This window comes from Platalea leucorodia (genome assembly GCF_965183815.1).
Source record: "Platalea leucorodia genome assembly, chromosome: 8".
Taxonomy (NCBI): domain Eukaryota; kingdom Metazoa; phylum Chordata; class Aves; order Pelecaniformes; family Threskiornithidae; genus Platalea; species Platalea leucorodia.
This window is the reverse complement of record NC_138830.1, coordinates 19,358,572-19,377,818: the sequence shown is the minus strand read 5'-3', so window position 1 is coordinate 19,377,818 and position 19,247 is coordinate 19,358,572. Positions and strand designations below refer to the sequence as shown.

At 39.4% G+C, this 19,247-nt stretch overlaps 1 protein-coding gene across 1 annotated transcript in view; it reads left to right on the top strand.

The window, feature by feature from the left end:
• Positions 1-273: 273 nt before the first annotated feature.
• Positions 274-19,247, top strand: part of COL4A3 (collagen type IV alpha 3 chain) — a gene marked incomplete at both ends in the record, with an annotated part of 65,600 nt that continues 46,626 nt past the window's right edge. Inside the window, 7 exons of the mRNA XM_082319616.1 lie at positions 274-357; positions 12,439-12,495; positions 15,371-15,460; positions 17,208-17,252; positions 17,732-17,776; positions 18,072-18,134; positions 18,890-18,943. Of these exons, the coding sequence (XP_082175742.1) occupies positions 274-357; positions 12,439-12,495; positions 15,371-15,460; positions 17,208-17,252; positions 17,732-17,776; positions 18,072-18,134; positions 18,890-18,943 (438 nt within the window). The remainder of the gene's footprint in view (positions 358-12,438; positions 12,496-15,370; positions 15,461-17,207; positions 17,253-17,731; positions 17,777-18,071; positions 18,135-18,889; positions 18,944-19,247) is intronic.

Genomic DNA, 19,247 nt, shown 5'->3' with positions numbered 1-19,247 from the left:
CCGCCGAGGACGGACGGACGGACGGACAGCAGCTGCCGGCGGTGCCCGAGGCAGGAGACGCGGGGGGGAGAGGAGAGGGGAGGAGAGGGGTGGCCCGGCCGGCCCCGCCCCGGCCAGCCCCGGCCCCTGTCCCCACCCCGGGGCGCCGGGAGCGCCGAGGCGGGTGCAAAGCAGCAGCCCCCAGGCCAAAAGCTGCGGGCGGGCGGGGCGCAGAGTCCGAGCGCCCGGGGCCGAGCTCTGCGGGACTCTGCGCAGGCAGCGCCGAGCGCGGGGATGGCCGGCGGGGGCTGCCCCAGCCGCCTGGCGCCGCTGCTGCTGCTCGCCCTGCTCTGGCCGGGCCGGGCCGCGGCGGCTGAGGTGAGCGAGCGCGGGGCGGAGGGGCTGGGGCGGCGGGACGGGACGGGACGGGACGGGACGGCGGCGCGGGGTCCCGCGGCGGCTGCAGCGTCACCTGGGGCAGAGCGGCGCTTAGCGCCTCGGCCCCCTCTGCCAGCGCACTGCGTTTCGGCGTTGGCAAGTTGTGAGGAGGAAAAGGTGACTTTATTGTGTTTAAAACGATACGCCTCACCCGCGTCAGGTCCGTCGCACCCGGGCACGGTGAGGTGAGGTACGTCTCGCCCAGCTGTGAGGTACCGTTACCCCTGCGCCGCTCCCGGGCGGGGATAAGCAAAGGCGGGGAGGGCCCCGCACAGGGCGCTTGGTCACCGCTTGCCTCAGGTGCGAAGGAGGAGCAGAGCGTGTCGGCGGCCCAGCCGGGCGGGTGGCGGGGCGGCTTCCCGCGCTGCCAGCTGAGGGGCTCCCCTGAGGGGACGGGGGGGCCTCGGCCCCGCCAGGCGCCTGGAGGGCGGCCGCGGGGGCCTGTCCCACGGGCAGCGCGGCGGGAGGCAGCGGATGCGGCCGCAAGGGCTGAGCGGTGCTGGGGCGGATGCGCTCTGAGGTACGCGCTCGCAAAGCAGCACTTAGCGTCTGGACCACCTGTGCCCCCTCCGTTACAAACTCACTTTACAGTTTGTCTTTCAGGTTTAACGATGAGTGTGCATCACCGTTTGGTTGATAAATTCTCCTAGATCATATTGTAGTCTTTGCCGTTGCTTTCTGCTGTCTGGTTATAACATTGACATTGTACATTCCTAACCGGGAGAAGAGCAGTCAGCTGTGAGGGAAATGGGTCAGTGTAGCTCTCAACATTTCTGGCAGTTACCAAACAGAAAACTGCCAGTTTTAGTAAATTTCTGATAGACATCAAACACAGGAAACTGCCAGTTCCAGTAAATTTCAAGTTCTGTTTCTCCCATAATAGTCAACAGTGTTAATTTCTCCTTGCATGTGTGAATAAAGCTCTAACACAGTACATCTAAATCCTTTACTGCCTATCAAAACATTTTGCAGTTCACCTTTATAAGGAAAAAATCTGATCTTCTACCTTGTTGCTAAAATACAGCCACATTCTGCTGTAATTATCTAAAGCACACTAATTAGTAATAATGTTTCTTTTAAAATATCGCAGCTCTTTGCACTCACCCATTCTGGGTAAAGTGTCTGGAAACAGCAAAAGCACCTCACCAAACATTTTTGCTTTCATGGCACTCTAACTAACCTGCAGTCGAGTTTAGTCGTTTAACAAAGATCTAATTGTTTTATTTGTAATGGAATTAAAATACCTCTTACTTCTTATGTAGAACAGAGGTACCAGATCTATTTGCAAAGTACGCATTTCATGCAGAGTTGTTCCAGGCTCTGCCTAGATCTGATCCTTACTCTAAAGCAAGATGTGGAAGATGAATAAACTCAAGACCTGCCTCTCTCTTCTACCCAGTTTGCTGTTCTGTATTCCATTCTTCTCTTCATCTGCTGGTACCTCCCATCCACTGCCCTTGTTGCTCCTAAGAGGTGGACATCATCGTATATGCTTGTTGCTCCTAAGGGGTGGACATAATCATGTATGCTTCTGGATGGCTGTTAACAAGCACAGGCTGTGTACCAGGAACTCCTCCCTGCCTCCCCCCCCCCGACACACACACACTCACACTTTTTCTAAGCCTGTATTCTGGCTGTGTTGATCTTGTCATCCTGTTTCGTGTTTTTATCTACAAAGGAAGGGAAAAGGAGGTGTATCGACAAGTAAGAGCCCACATGTGGCCTAGTAAAGCATTTCAACACTTTTTAGCAACCTCAGTAGGATCCTAGAGTATTTGCCAGCCTTGAAGGCTCATGTACCTTAGTTCATCAGCAGCCTTTCTGCTTAAGGTAGATCATGAAGCTCTGAGATACCAGTTTTATAGTTCGTTGTCATTACTAGATCCTCGTTTACACTTAGTTGTAAGGATTTGGGATGGTAAGAAGTGTCTTCTACAGAAATCTTGCTGTTTAAGCAAAGTTTGAACACAATGTATTGATCCAGTGGTGCTCTGAAAATTCAGTGGATCTCAAATGTTGTCTGAGATCAGTTTAAACTAGATTTGCAATGGATAACTGAGATCAGTTTAAGATTAAAATGTCATCATTTCTATTCTTGTATGAAAATGCTGATATTTTCAAAAGAGAAAGTAACAAAATTTTCTAGATGATAGAGGAAATAACTTCTAAAAAAGCGATTTTATCTAAACTTCTAATTAAATATTAGTGGCTAATGTTAATTGACATGAAATGATTGATGAATAATCATTGCATCTTGACTGGAGTGTCCATTGCAAAGAAATAGGTATTGTTTGTGTTTTAAAATCATGCTACACTTTCATATGAAAATAAATTGATATTTGACCAGCAAGCAATATTTTTGCTGTATGCATAAATTGAAAAATGTTTCAACATAGAAAAGTTTTAGGTGTATGTCTTTTAATAACTCCATAAGTAGTTTATTCCTGAAGACAAGAAAAAAAATTAGTAATTTGTGCCTGCTGCTGTTTATACAGCCGATTTTGGTCCTCACAGCCCTTCACAGAGTCCAGACTTCCCTGCCCTTAGGAGGCTGAACTTTCTGGCACCTGCTAGGGAGTATTATTATCTGCATTCTTGGCCACTGGCATGCTCTAATCACATCTTCTGAAAACTCAGCAGAAGTAGCATCTTCCCATGTCAAAGGCTTTTCAGCTTGCGTGATGTATTCCTTCAGCCCAAATACTGATGTTGTAATTCTTTGGGTTTTTCCACTGTTCATTTAAATACTTTAGAAGAATAATAAAAATTATCAATATGTTTTCTCAGGTAACAAGATCTTTTCTATTTTTTTCCTCTCAGAAAAAAACAATTATTTGCTTTCTCATTGTTTCATTTTGTTTAACAGCACCTGGAACAGATACTGTCTGGATGCACAAATACAATCCAATTAATTCTCCTGGGCACGTCCTGCCTTTTGATACCATCCATGTACTTCTTGCATGTCTTGAAAGTAAACACTAATCTGAAAATGTTCCCTGCAATTTGCTGTTTCAAATGACACTAATAAGAAAAGTACCTAGGTCAAGTTCATTAGTACTGAATCAATACTGCTTCTTAGTGGCATTGGTAATTTTTATGATGGCGTCATGTTAGCATGTGTTCAGAACAGGATGAAAAAGGGTTTCTACTTGAGCAAGGTTAATTGATTGCAAGTTAGCTGCACCTCACGTTACTACCATTTTTTGCATTGCAATACAATTGCAATATTGTATTAGCTCACAGGATAAAGTTAAAGTTATTCTGTATTTGCCTCAGTCATTACTCTTTGTATTTTTTCATTATGTGCTGCTGACAAAGGAGAGGAGCTAACAAACTTGGTGACTATAAGGTTTGAGAAGATCTTTTTTGCATCCCCTTTCTCACACTTATTGTCTGTGACTAGATGCAAGTGTTCATATTTCCCAATTAATTTCATTTTTTACAAATGTTAGAATTCGTATGCAAATAGTTATAAACTAGTCTTTTCTTCATGCAATTTTTTTTCCTAATTATATGAAAACTATATTGCTGTCACAAATAGATCCTAATACATGGCTCTGGAAGGAAAAACTGCAGTGTTCTAGCTCAGCCATGAGCATCTCCAAGGCTGGCAAGAATGGGATGCAGGCTGAATTGCTTTGTTTAACTAGGAATCAAAATGTTGGAGGGACAAAGTGTCACAGTGAGAATTTTCCTTCTCTGCTGGCCTTTGGAAGCGCCCAGGTTCTTTGTCACACAAGGCAGCTGAGAAGGGAAGATGTGCACCTGAATATACAAAAGAGTTCACTGAGTGTGTTAGAAAAACAAGTCCTTTGTGAAGTGTTCTCTTTGATTTGGTTAATATGATCCCAGCTCTGAAGTCAATGGGGGTGTTACTTTGATAATTGGGCCCAATTTATACTAGACTGTTCTGATCCTGATTGCCTCTATAATTAGTTGTAATTCAGCCATCATCTCCATAGAGAAACAGGCCAATGTCAGAGCACTGCAGAGCAATGCTTTTCCTACTGAGCCAAGAGAGTTGGCATGAATTAGCAGAGTTGCCCTAATGTTTGTGCATCAAAATTTATAGAGTTCTACTGTCATACCACATGGAGGCTTCCTCTGATGGCCATGAAATGTTAAGTGTGCTTATGCGTTTGCTGCATCATACAACTGAAAGAAGCTGAACCTCCTTAGGTGATTTTAGTAAACACCTCTGAAAACTGAACTGTTAACACTTGATGTATAGCCTTTTTGTAACAAATCTACAAGGTAAATAAACATTTAAGCAAAACTCTATAGTTCAAGTTATTTTGCTGACTGAATAATATTATTAACATGCTCAAAGTGGGCAGGTTCTTTCTTCATTGCTTTGCATTTCATATAGATACAACAGCATTTTATTTTGAGATCTGTGTTAGCAATCTCTTCTGCAATACCTAGAGCTGATTTATCGTAACATGTCTTTGAAACAAAATACTTTGCTATTAAGTGCAACTAGCATGGGATGTCCGGTCATCTGTTTTACTGTCACATTCTCACCCTACTGCTTAACAAAGTAATACTAGAAGGCTCAGTATGTTGGCATGGATTACAGGAGCCTGGGAGGAAGGTGAAATACAAAAAGGCTTTTTTCTTCTTAACTGTTTACAGCCTCAGTCTCTTGTGCATGCACTGAAAAAGTTCCATTTTGCCACACCTAGTATATTTTTAGTTCTATTTTCATTGTTTGTCTTTTTTTTTAACTTAGCAGTTTTGTGATAGGGTACAAGTCTCACAGGTTAACAGGTTTTCCATTTGGCCTGGTTCAATGAAGGCTTTTTAACTAGGACTTTATGCTGCATTTTTCCACAGATCATTTTGGAGGAAGCTGCAAGAAAAAGCAACCTTTTTTTTTTCTTTTTTTAATCTGCGACATCACAAAGCCTTTCAAAAAAGGAGAAACCAAAGCATGTGCAATAAGCTTTCTCTGAACAAGCTACTGTTGCTTTCATTGCTATTTGCACCACTTAACAGAAGATGCACAACAGGAATTTTATGAATATACAAATATACAGGCCTGAGGAGACAACAATTGTAGTGAATACCATTCCCACACTCAACAGTTGGGAAAAAATACAAATTGTGTGATGCAATGCTAACCATATTATGGTAGGTAAGCAAAAATTCACTGGTCAAATGGTGTGTATTCTTTGTTATTAGATTGCTCTTTTAAGATGACCCTCTGTTAGGAAGAAAGAGCACGGATGAATAAGCTGATTAAACACCCTTAAGAGTTTGCTACACAAAACAAAATTCTGTGGCCTGAATTGCCTAATCTTTTTTCCTTGTGGAAAGAAAGAATATTTATTTCTTTTGTCCCTGTGTCCTGTTCAAGGTCAGGAGAAGAAACCCACAGAAATGGGGTTTATGGGTCCACCTTTGGAGATTTTGCCCGTCTGAATATCAGGAACAGTTTGGTCCAGTTTCTGATATTCCTCATCACAGTGACTTCCACCCTAGTGAGATTATTTGTAGAGTAAGATATAGATCATTATAAATATAAGTATCAAAATTGTCTGTGTTTTAGCAGAAGAAAGCAAACCATCATTCTCTCTGTTTCAAGAAGGAGTAATTCTGTATCTTCTCTTTATAGACCAAAAGCAATTAAAAAAAACCAAAAACCAGATTCAATTGAGAGCCTCAACTTACAGTTTTCCAAAACTCCATGTTGGGACATGCCAGCTCTACGTACATTGATACTAAGTAATTTTAGGCAGCCCCTACAACACAGGCCTTAGTGGTCATCACTGCAGAGCTCACAAACAATTTGAGTTTGTGAAAACTCAAGGTGGTGTTTTTTTTCTAAATTACAACATTTTACCTGGTTTATCCTAACACGATGATAACATCCAGGCACGGTGAAGAAACCCTACTGTTCTTGTACTCCCTAATTATTTACTGTCAGTGAGTTGGAGAGAAAGGAGAAGCTCCATATAATTAATGGTACTGTATCTGCTTGGACAAGAATATGGTTGGCTCCATGGAAGTTGTATGTGGAACTGTGAACAAGATGGCAGAATGGCGTGCTTTCATAAGAACAGTATGAATAGCTATGTTATGGTTGTTTCTTGGAACTTCCATACAGACAGGCTTGTTCACAGCAAAAAAGATATGCTATACAATAAGTATATTACAAAAAAAAAAATTGCAAGGTGTTTTACGGTTTTTGTTTTGTTTTCTTTTTTGGTGCTTGGTGTGGTCGTCCCCATCCCCGTCCCTGTCCCCTCCCCCCAAGGACATAATTTATTCCATTTAAACATAGGTGAGAGATACCAAAAGTTCAATGAAAATTTTGTTTCCATCTGTTTTATACTGTTTTACTCAAGGTTTATGTTACTCTTTTTTTATTATGATAAATATGAATAGTTATAATGAAGACATTTGGCTAACATTACAAAATTATTATTATACAAAGTTCTTGCCGAACAGGTTTTTGCTTTAAAAACTAAGAGAAGGTTTTCAAAAAGGTTTCAATCTCTGAAGTGAAAAAGGGTTTTCATATACATGTTCCCTTGACATAATAGAAAGTTGTTTAAGTGTTCATCTACAGCAACTTCTTCCATTTCTCCATACCAGTAATTTACCATAGCTGGTTTGCAAATACTAGTATAAATATATCTTTGTATTACATAAAAACAAATCCCCTCCAAAAGAACTCCTGACAGTCTAAGGATAGAAAGTAAGGAAATTCTTATCAAGTTCAGATTAGACACACGTTGCGTGTTCGCATTGTGTGATCACAAAATGTGTATCTCTAAGTTACGCACAAAATGCTGCTTCTGTGAAGTGTTATGAAGGTTTTTTCCTATGATCACAAATGCTTAGGACTTCTCTTCTGCACCTCACACTGAAAGCAGCACATAACCAGTAATACAAGGCCTATGTCACCAAAGAGGCATATTGATTCACTAGTTACTCCCTAAGCAGGGTTCCCATTACAAGTATTCAATGGAGCTTATTCAACAACTGCACTGTCTGTAGCATAACAGTTGTCTTCCACTGTGTCCTTTGAGATCGGTCTCCCTACATTAGATGTTATTGACCAAGTTGTTTGTTAGTTAAAGTTACAGGTGTATTTCTTTATAATGGAAAGTCAAAATGAAATAATTTTTGCCAGGTGCTGGGTATTCAACTGGTAGGCAAAACGCAGTGAATTCTGGTAGCATACATGGCTGTTAACAGGAGTCTTCTAAGGTAGGAATGTCTGGCTGCCTTCCAGTTCACAAGTGACTACACAATGTTTCAGGGTTTGGGAACTGACATATTTTCCTTCATCTCATCATCTCCTATTTCTGTTCTATGTTGTCTATACTTATTGAAGGCTTAATAATTTGGTTTTGTTGTACTGGTCCAGCAATCACTAAAAAACCACAAAGTTCTTCATGGTCTTTGATAATTTTAATGAATTAATGTTTGATGCTTAGAATGCATGAAAAACTTCTAGTATACAGATAGTAATTGTGAGACTGGTATTTCGTTTTGATAGCAATGTTTTGGAGCGAGGGGACTTCATTCTCCAGTACCTTGTACGCTACATGGTGATTTACAGTTGTGTAACATGAGGAATATGCTGCCAGGATCACGTATCTACTAACCACATCTAGATAGAATTACTGACTGTGCTAGTCTAGCTAAAGTATCCTAACACAGGTGCATCAGAGTCAGAAAAAAAGATTTTTTTCTTATATAGCCTTTTCCACAGTGGGAACTTTTTTCTATACAGCTCTGCTCTCAGATCCTCTGCTTGAGCAGGTTAGGATAAATTTTCAAAAACATAACTGTGTCCAAACTAGAAGCTTTAGCTAGCACCATAGTGTCCTTCAGGAAGTGCAGCATTTCACATCTCTGTGCAGCATACCTACCCCAACACAAGTCTGTAGTGTAGATAAATGTTAAAGCAAAACTTTCCACTTGCTGTGATCATAATGCTTTACACTCACTTTTATTATATGTAATAGAAAACAGGTGGTAGAGAACATTAGAGAAATGGGTGCTTTGTAGTTTTAAGCGCTATATTAACACCAGCTATTTGAGCAATATTATTCTGTGTGCTCAGTTGTGGTTTATAGACGCAGCTGGAATGTGTAAAGTGATTGCTCTGCACTGAGACAGCTCAGGAAGAATTCAGAAATCTCAGTGTGTCAGCAGCCCTTGAAAATTCATAATCAAGACTCTTAAAGGAGCTGGCTCACTGAGACGTAATTTTTAATAAGTGTTGGTATTTAAGAGAAATTACAGAAAACTGGAAATCAGCTGATAATTTACTTCCACTTAGAAAGGACCACTGTGATGACCTGCATATTTGTAGGCCGCTCAGGATACCATTAATGAGCAGAAAGATGGAAAAGAAAAAAAAAAAAAGCGGCATCACAGAAAAATAGATCTTGTCCAATAAGTTTTGCTCCATGTTTTGATGGAGTTCTAATTTAGTGATCCTTGAAGTTAGAAGATAAAACCTAATGGCAGGATAGGTGAGATGCTAATGAAAATCAAGCTTAAATGAAAAATCAGGCTTGCATTTTTAAAAATGAGCCTGATCAGCCATTAGAACCACCAATGAAGGAACGTGACAGCTTCACCACCCACTTGAGAGAAGACACCTGGGCTATTTTTACTGTCCAGAGTAATTAATGGATATCACTTGCATTGCTTTTCATTCATCTTAAAATTCCTTGTGTTGCACAGTCATCTTTCATTTACGTTAACCAGGATTTACATCTGGAATCAGTGGAGCTCACCCATGAAATTATAGACCAATCAGGCCAAAAGTGTAAACATAAGCCCCACTGCAACCAGATTACTATATTCCTACAGAATACATTTAATTTCATCTCAGCTTTCATCTGAATGCCTTTATTACTCATCCTGTGTGGTCTTGATGTAGTCTTCATCTGAAACATACTTAAAGAATACTGTGCCTGTTGCCTACAGCAGCACACTTTGCTGCCTCTCTGTCCTGGGTGCAGTATTTTTACGACAAATATGTATTTTGAAATGGTAGCTGACCTACTCTGATCTTTTCTGAAGCTAGAAAAGCAAACAAATACTCTGACTGTTCTGTCATCATACATGTCATTCCAAAAGGAGATCGATGGAGAAATATTGGCTCATCACCCTCACTGGCTCATTTTATCTGTTCCCCATCTTCCTGCCTTTAAATCATTCCCGGTATGATTGTATTTCCCCACAAATGTGAGTGACAGGACTCAAAGCCTGTGCTGTTGATAGAAATGCCTATCATAGTTTGCTTTTTTCCTTACATTAACACTTTGTGACATCCTTTGACATATTCAGGTTTGATAACATCCCTAAATAAGTTCTCTGACATCCTTCATAGAACTAGCTCTATTGGCAAAGTGCTGTGAGCGATGTGAGATTCCCTCTGATACTCCAAATTAAGTTGCCACGACTGCAATGGTAGGAGTAGCAGTGCCATGCTGAATCTACATTAAGCTTTGTATAGGTGACAATGTAGTCTGTAGTATGTTATTTCTTCATTCTTAGTAATTTCTTTGAAGGATTCAATGAAGGAGAAGACTGGAACACTTTTTAAACAGATGCTTAAGTTAGTCTCTGAATTGGGGGCAGAAAGAAGTCAGAGCCCCATGGAATCCAATGCCATAGTGTAGGAAGGGCAATTTGGTGTTATAGATAAGGTTGCACCCACTGAACAAAACATTAACCACTGCAGAAAATGTGCTTCAGTGTGTACAACTGCAATTATTTAAAGAACATAGAATACTACTACTATCACTTAAAACACTTTTGAAGGGAACTCCTCTATAAATTACTCCAAGAAAGTGTTGGGTGTTTTTTAAATTTTGGTTCATTGGTGAATTAATTTGGTTCATTATTCATGTAATGATCTGACTTTTTAGATCAAAAATCTAGTGCCATCTACCATATCTAAATATTTGAAATAAGTGTAGGTTATTATTAAAAAATCACAAAACTGAAAAATGTGCAGTAGACCTGTGGCTTTGGTAATGCATTTACTTATGTAGATGTTATTGTGAGGATTTTGAATAAACCATTAATAACTAATATTCCATTTCCTTATCTTATAACCTGGCAAGATACTATTGTTTCATTATGGTCCTTTGATAAAGGAGCTGCAGGCATCTTGCAAAGATGTGGAAACATCCAGTAGTATGAGCAATGATTTTTTGGTTCAAAGCTCCTTTACAGAAGGCAGAATCTAATCTTATGTAAAAATCATATGCCAAAACATTTAGTATTATCCAGCTAACTGACTGTGTAATGTAAAATCATCTTTGGTCTTTTCAGTTTAGTTTAAAGTGATATGCTTACACAAAAAGACCTAAATTGATCTGAAAGCCTACTAATGGCAAATTAAACACATTCTAAGCATTCTGACTTCTTGAAGAGCAAAGGCTTTTTCTTTACATAGTTTAATAACCTTGTTTAGTTATGTAGCATCATAAGTTTCTACATGTTCATGCATTTAACTTCACGTTGAATTATCTGTGATTGTAAGTTAAAAGAAAAAGTTTCTTCTGTGTATACCAAGTCTTCTGCAGATTATACCTATTATAGAAGAGTCATTTCATTTGGTGATTTATCTACATGTCCTGAAAACTGTGCTTTGCATACAAATACTGTAAAGAATCTGCTTCTAGCTTTACTTTCACAGGTAGAAATGAAGTGCAACTCCATGAAGGTCTATAGAATTATAACGGTAAATAACTGGTACTAGGAAGATTAGAAGCTAGCTGTGGCTGTTTCTCAGGAAAGCTCTCTATGGTCAGCCAGGGTATGCTCCCAGGTACACTGAAGAAATTCAGAGAATTTGGAATACTGTAAGCAATGATGGCTTCAATAACCTCAGTGATATTTTAGTATGTGTAACATTTATGTTAACAAAGGATTTTTTTTTTCCTCCTCCACTCCACTGAAATAAGGTATGTCTACATGAGTGTAGAAAAGTCCTTTGCAGAGTTATCCCAGCCAGACTGGGCTAGCTCAGGTACTGAGTACATGACAGCTGTAGCAGGAACAGGGCACAGAAGGGTTAAGTGTTCTCATATTCACCCAGGATCTCAGATATGCATTGCAGCTCTGCTGAGCTCCCTGCTACTAGGACTACCTAGTACATGAGCTAGCTAATTTAGTCATGCTGTCTATCCAGTTATATACTGAATATCCTTGTTTGGGTGGGTTGTTTGTTTGTTTGTTTCACTTAAGTGTGAACAATAAAAACCTGAATATCTCTTCATACTTGATTAATCCTTGAATTGTCCCAAATTGTAGTTGCTCCCAGATAGCCATGCCATACTCCGGCAGTAGAGGTCACAGACTCAACACTCAGCCCCCCAGGGAGGGCTTTGAACTCCAGGCTCACCTGAAGACACGGACATGATGGTAGCAGCTACAACCCAAGACTCGCTGCAGGAGTGGGGACATCCCTGTGTGAGGGTACTCACTGTCACACAGCTTGGCTCAGGAAACCTCCAGAATTAAGAAACAACAAAGTTGAGGGCCCTTTGTAATTGTATTGGGTACCATGAGCCAGGGTCAGGAGGTGAACACAGCTATAAAAAGTCAGAAATCTATTGGATAATAGATTAAAATAAAAAGAATATCATTGTAATCTAAAACAATATCAGTATATGTGTTTGTTTCTATAGTTAGATTTTTTTTGAAAGAATCATCAATGTTTAGTGCTGTGAGCCCAAACTCTTGAATTATACACTTCATACTGATCTTATAACCCTATGGTGTTAAGCACAGCTTCTTGGCCTTTACCCCAACTGTAAAATTAAACTAGTGCCCTTATCTGTCTCAAAAGACAGTACAGAGGAATAATGAGCTCTTTTCCACTGTTGAGAATTCCCACTCTTCATGAACTTTTTTTTTAAGTTTTATTATATGTGAAATAATTGCCTTACTAAAACCACTGAGAACTCATTTGCCTCTCACCAAACACCACAACGAGAAAAATAATTTTATTGTAAAGTTTGTCTTTTTGTTTTTCAGAGCTGTGTATGCAAAGGTAAAAGTCCCTGCTTTTGTGATAGCATGAAAGGTAATAAGGTAAGAATAATTTTTTAAGATTAGCTTATACCTGGAAATTGTTAATACATTAGTTAAGTTGATATAGTGAGTGAATTTATTGTGTAATGGTATTCTGTCAACAGAGTCTACAGAGAATTGTAAAACGAATACATTACCTTAAAAAATCTGTTAAAATAACTCTGGAACACTGTTTAACTAAGACGACTTTTAAAATTTTTTTAAATGCATTAGTTTACAGCATTGCATGATATTTGAACACCAACAGAAGAACAACTGTCCGAAGCACCAGGTCCCTTTCACAAACTCCTAACGAATGCCCACAGATACCATTACCCTGGCAGCAGCTCTCCTGTTACAAATTTCATAATGACACCAAGAGTGTCATGTTCAGTGCTGCCCTCTTGCCATCTTTGGACCTTGCCCATCTCCCCCCCCTTTTCCAGTTCCTGAAGGAAAGCTACTTGCACTGGCATCAAACAGATAAATCTCCTGCAGATCGACACCAGGGATGAGTTTCTGGGACCTAAGCACAAACACCTTGCCAGCAGTGAGTGAACAGCATCAAATCCATCAAAAGTAACTGAGCTGCAGCTCTGCCTGTTGCCAATAGTAGCTTGGCAGAGGCTTGGAGTGGCTTTTAGACAAACCTGAATTACACAAATGCCAAAAATTCTTTCAAAATCCTCCTTGTACTTGGAAAAACAACTGATTCACAAATGAAAGGGGCATTATTAAAGAAGTCATGGCTGTAATTCAGGCTAACTGTGGACACAGTGATTGCTATACTAAACCTTATCAATAGATTCCAGATGCCTCTATAGGCTTAGGGTTGTGATTAGTCCCACTGATCGATGCATCTGGCTGGTAAAGAATTACTCACAACTTTCCTGCTGTACTTTTATTACCAAGAAAAAATGTCATATTGCACCACGGTAAACACTGCTAGTCTTGCCTTTAGGAAGCTTCACTTCAGTGCTGGAGAAAAGTTCTCTCAAAGTAAATATGTTTATTATTAAAACATATTTTCATAAGTGGGAAAGGAGAATACTCATGTCTTTAGTAAAATCTTCATGTTCGTAGTTTGTCTAACCTGACTTTGTCCTAACCAGTAAAATTGAGACCAATTGAAAAATTAGAAAAAAATAAGCTGCCCACTAAAAGAGAAACATTAGTATGAATGAACACTCACAACTTGTCTTCATAAGTTCCATGTTAAAGCAGCTGAGCAATTAGTAGGTAAGAGTTAATCATTGTTTACACTGATAAAGTTGTTCAGGCAGCTTTGGAAAGTCAGGATGATTACATTAATCAATATGTTTTGGTAACTGTTGAATGTTAAGAAATTCTCCAACCTGAGAATCCTCTGATCTTGTTGATCTGTCAAGAAGAAAGTGTGGATAAAATTGCCCGTAGTGTATGGAGGGGGGTGAAGCTGTCAGGAGAGTGCAGTGCTGCTCCGTGTCTGGAGAGCACCGCATCACTTGCTGCAGCGAGGGGGTAGCAAGCTCAGTAGAGGAAGATCAAGGACTTCCTTCGGTTTTCTGTAAGTTAGTACCACACCCCCTCCAGTGGCACGTCTTGGTATAGCATTATCGGGCTTTGCCTTTCTTGGGACGCTAGTGGATAAAATAAATTATTTATTATAAAAAGCTATGCTGGTTTATGATACAGATCTCACAGAAACTTCATCATGCAATTCTTATTTTGGTTTGTGTTAAAATATTCTAGTATTGTATTTTTTTTTTTTTATTCAGAACCTATTTAAAATCTGGTGAGTTTGTGGGATTTTGAGGGGTGAGAATGAGTGGAGGGACAAGCCAAGGTATTTTGGCTTCCTCGAGACTTCTTTTGGATCCTATCTTGTACATTGAATAATAAGATACTGGAACTTCTGCACAGCAGAATTTCAGATGCTTTTTTGTATAACGCTCCCCTGATAAAGCAATAGGAGAATTGACTCTGAGGGAATCGATGACCCCATCCTCTCTCTCCCATGTCATGCTCTGACGTAAAAGGTCTTGAATAGGCAGCTCTTCACTGATGTATAACTGAGCATGCTAAATTGCTGTTATCTGAAGAGCTGAAACACCTTTTCTGTGAGTTTCTAGCCTTGAAGCACTTTATTTTAACCAAGATAAGACTTGCATCTTCATTAGATCGAAATAAAAAAACTGAAAATGCCCCTTCCACTGTAACTTAGTCTCCTGTGTTTTATTTGTGTAGCTTTTATCTTCTGTGTTTCCTTTACATGGTTTGGTTATTTGAACTTGACCTTAAAAAACACATGAAAAAGTAATTGGGTGTCTCTGAGACTCGGAACAATTTTAAAGAGTTGTTGCTTAAAGCAAACTTATTTTATTCTGTCTGAATGGTTTTGTTGCATTTGACTCCCACTGTTTCTTTCCATGACTTGCATGAAGAGAGGTATTGGTGATTTGGAACTGACCTTGCTGTACAGCAGCAGCCATTAAGTTTGCCAACTACAAATTAGGGCTGCTGCAATGGATTTCGGTTTGTGTTGCTTGTAGGGACTAAACACGATATAGAACTATTAACAAGGAATATGTGTCAGCTGCTTTCTTACACTTTTCATGCTGCCTGTACTCTTCAACTCTTCAACTTCTGTACTCTGCAAAATCTTAAGTACTGTTGTCTTCTGATACCTCCAACCATACTTATGACCATGTTACTTCAGTGGTACCATGTGACCTAGACAGCACACAGGCGGGACCACAAAACCAGGTCAGTATGGGCAAGGGCAATGTATCTGTCATAGTAGCAGACAGATATGCGGAAGTTAAGAGGTACTGAAAATGATGAATGCCTTAGAAATAAGTTATCAAACGGAGAATTCATGGATATTTTAAGAACTTCATTCTCTTAATGTCTACAGGGTGAAAAAGGCTTGCCTGGTGCTCCAGGTCCACCTGGTCATAGAGGCTTTCCTGGTCCAGAAGGGCCTCCAGGGCCACAGGGACCAAAGGTAGGTGGTATGTATGTGAGAGACAGACACAGAGAAACTACTGTGCTTGACTGTGAAAGTGAGCTATGACTGGGTAGAGAATTCTGTTTGAAAAAAAAACCAAACCAAACCAAACCAAAACCTGTTTCAGAGTCTCCTGTTTGGTGAGGGATGTTGTGTGGTCACCAGCTGCAATGATCATTTTTGACTATTTGAAGTAGCTGATATGAACGTGGGCTTTTGTTGTCAGTTGTCCATTGGCCAGTGCTAAAGCACCTGGACTGAACTGCCAGAGGCAATGAACATGGGTCTAAATAGATTTTAGCAGCATAACCTCAATTTCATCTTAACAGTATACTCTGACATCTGTTGCTGGAAAGAGAGGAAACAAGCTACTACTGAGACAAATACGAAAAATAGATTTAAGAAAATTTGAAGGGAAAGGTGGTTTTTAAGATAAATCTTGCTCTGTTTAAGAAATACCTAGTTGCCTGCAGTATGGAGAGAGTGACTTCGGTGACTTGGGCTTTATTTCTTTTCTGTATGCCTAAACTGAGGCCAAATACGTATTTTCAGTGACTCCTGCATGAGCAGAAAAACACAAATAAATTACTCATTAAAAACCATTTTATTTATATTTGTCTTGAGGAACAGCACTCCTGCTGTCATCGATAAATTGACTCTGATGACTAAATTATTTGTGTCTAAATATGTTGTGAACTCAGACACAGTATAAATCAGGAAGGTACTGCCACAATCCCATTATGTCTAGGACCTGCACTAATATGGCTTCAGCACTTATCCATACCTTTAAACAAATGTTTTTTTATAGTTTTAATTTGTTTCAGTATTGTTGCATTATTCTGCCCTATCTTGTTTTTACAATACTTTGTGGAACTGATAATCATGGTGGATCTCATACATGTTGATGAGCCATTTATTTGAACTCATTGAAAAGTGTTTAGTAGAGCATTTCCTTTTTAATGAGTGATAATAACTTCTGCAAGAATGGCAAAAAGTAAGGATAATTTATCTAGCAAGAACATCTCTGTTAGCCTGAATGCCATCTATTGTGATGTATTCCAGTTAGCTTTTCCTATTCAACACCTGTACATTATCTTAAACGAAATGTCACCCAGGATTTTAGGAGCTATGCAGTTCTGTACATACCCCAGTTCCTTTCTAGGAAAGATAAAATATGATCGGTAAAGCTCTAAGTGTCTTGAAACAATTCTGGCAGGTTCTGTCTAGACTGTGCTGTGGCATGCTTTGCTGTCTTCTTTCAGCCTTGCTCTCCCATCCTGCTTAGCCCTCTTTCAGCCTGCTCCTGGCTTTCGTTTCCATGCACAACAGTGCAGGTGGGAGTGGCTGGTACATGCATGTACCTGATCATTACATGGGCATCACCTATATCTGGGAGCCTTCCAGCTATTTCCTCACAGGGAAGCACTCCCAGGTCTCACAGTTTGAACAGATCCATAGCAACTGCTTTCTCAACATACGCTGACTGCTATTTTTTTGACCTATGATGAGATATATCCCCTGTAAACACTGAAAGGGAGGGCAAGATGCTATGATTTATGCAAGTTGTGTTGAATGCTTGTTTGCTTTAGTGTCTGTAATAGGCAAATCATTTATTTGTTTATTTATATAGTTTCACGTGCACATGTTTGTATTGGTGAAATAATAAAAACATTCATGTCCTGTTGACATATATGTGTTTTTTCTCAATTATATTGAAATAAATTGTTTTCCATTTGTAATCTAGGGTTCTCCAGGGCTTACAGGCTTAGTTGGACCCAAAGGTATAAGAGTAAGTATATTTTAAACAAACTTGTATGTATTAAATGTCATGCTAAATGCTAGCTTGGTTCAATAACTTGTGAAAAATAGAAACAAAACATATATGATTTTAAAGTATTTTTAAAATTTATGACACAGAGTATGCCCATGCATTATCTATTTTTTTAAAACTTTTGCCATTGTTGCTACACCTTATGTACAAGGTTCATGCTGTATGTGTTTAGTATTGGGGTGTGCTGTGAAAAAGTCAGACTAGAATTCCATGAAGAGTTGTTTTGGGTTTTTTTCTGTGGGCAAAACCAGTCTATGTTAACAGTGCATAAGGTACCGTTATACTTGGTTCACAGTCAGAACAATTAAGGAAATAATGATCTTTTTATAGAATCATACTTGCATTCATTCTTCTTCTGAATGCAATCAAAAGAATAACTGCATCATGAGCTTTTGCTTAATATTTGTAATATTATTCGTCTGTTTTTATATCATTAGGGAGTCCCAGGAATACCTGGATTTTCAGGTCCCCCAGGGCTTCCAGTAAGTAAAAATGAAACTGATTTAACCATTTCTCTCTTACTATAGTCTTCAGTACGCAATTATCCTCAGCCCAATGTGCTCACTCTAGTCTCAACATCAGCATTGTCTCTGTCATTTAGCCTAGAGATAAAAATCTTAGCATCAGCAATTCTTACTCATTGTAATGATTTAAGAACACATGGTAATCTATCAAGTCTTGTGAAACACTTCTCCAACATAAACTCTTTCAGTGTTGCTGTAGGGTAATATGAATGTGCAAAAACAAAGCTTGTGTCAATTTTGCACTTCTTTTTAGGGTGAACCGGGAACTGTTGGTCCTCCTGGGCGCCCGGGTGTTCCAGGATGCAATGGCACAAAGGTACAAACCAAGATGAATGTTATGGAGAGTGTGTTTGGCTATGCTTAGGAATGGCCAAAAAGCATTCTGAATTTTTTCCCTGATATACAACAACTTTGATTTGGTTTGGTTTGTGACTTTATCAACTAGGAAAAATTTGAATCGTGAGGCCAGAGAAAGGAAAAGTGCTGCCTTTTTGTGTAAGAAAGATAATTAAATAATATATGTTAATGGCCTTTGCTAAAAAGTTAATAATGTTTGATATTTTGACAGATAAAACTTTTTTCATTAAATCCAGAAGACCTAGTCAGTTTTGTCCAACCTGTCCTTCTGCTGAAATGGGTTATAGAAGAGATACATAGTTAATTAATTTTATTTCACCAGTATCTAGCTTGCAGTTGACAATGCATGAGTCCTGAAAGCAATTAAAAGAAAAGGCTTAATGTTAAGTTACAGGTTTACTAGTTTTTCTTTGTTCTATGAGAAAATGCTTCCAGCATTCTGAAAGAGGGAGTCAGAAGAATGCCTGTTACAGAAAATCATACATTTCTAGTGAAACAGCAAACTGATCTGACACAGCTAATAAAGCCTGGTGTCTGGAATAGAAGTCAAGACCCATGCAGTCAGGCTGTGCCCCTTCTAGCACGTGTGGTGGTTAATGCAACCTACAATTTTGGTACAGTAACATAAAAAACTTCTTTTGTAATCACATTTGCTAAAGTCAGACCAAATAATAAACAACAATATGCATTAACAGTCACTCTTACTACTTTCAGGGTGAACAAGGTTTTCCAGGTCCTCCAGGTAGAAGAGGTGCTCCAGGCATTCCAGTAGGTGTCTGTGAAATTCATGACTGTGTGCATTTCTACCACATAAAGCCATTCACTGAAGGAGCGTAAAGCCTTATGTTAGCTGGTATTGACAACAGTTGAAATATATAGGTATCCCCATTTTATTAATATGAAAACTGTATGGTAAAGAAACCAAAATTAAAAGTAATGCTTTATCTGCTGCATGTTGGGCCTCAACTTCTTAGTTAATGAGTGCATGCAAATTCATTGACTGGTGTTAGCTCTTTGGTGTCTCAAGGGATACTCATGAAAATTTACCACTCACATCTCTAAAGGTGTCCAA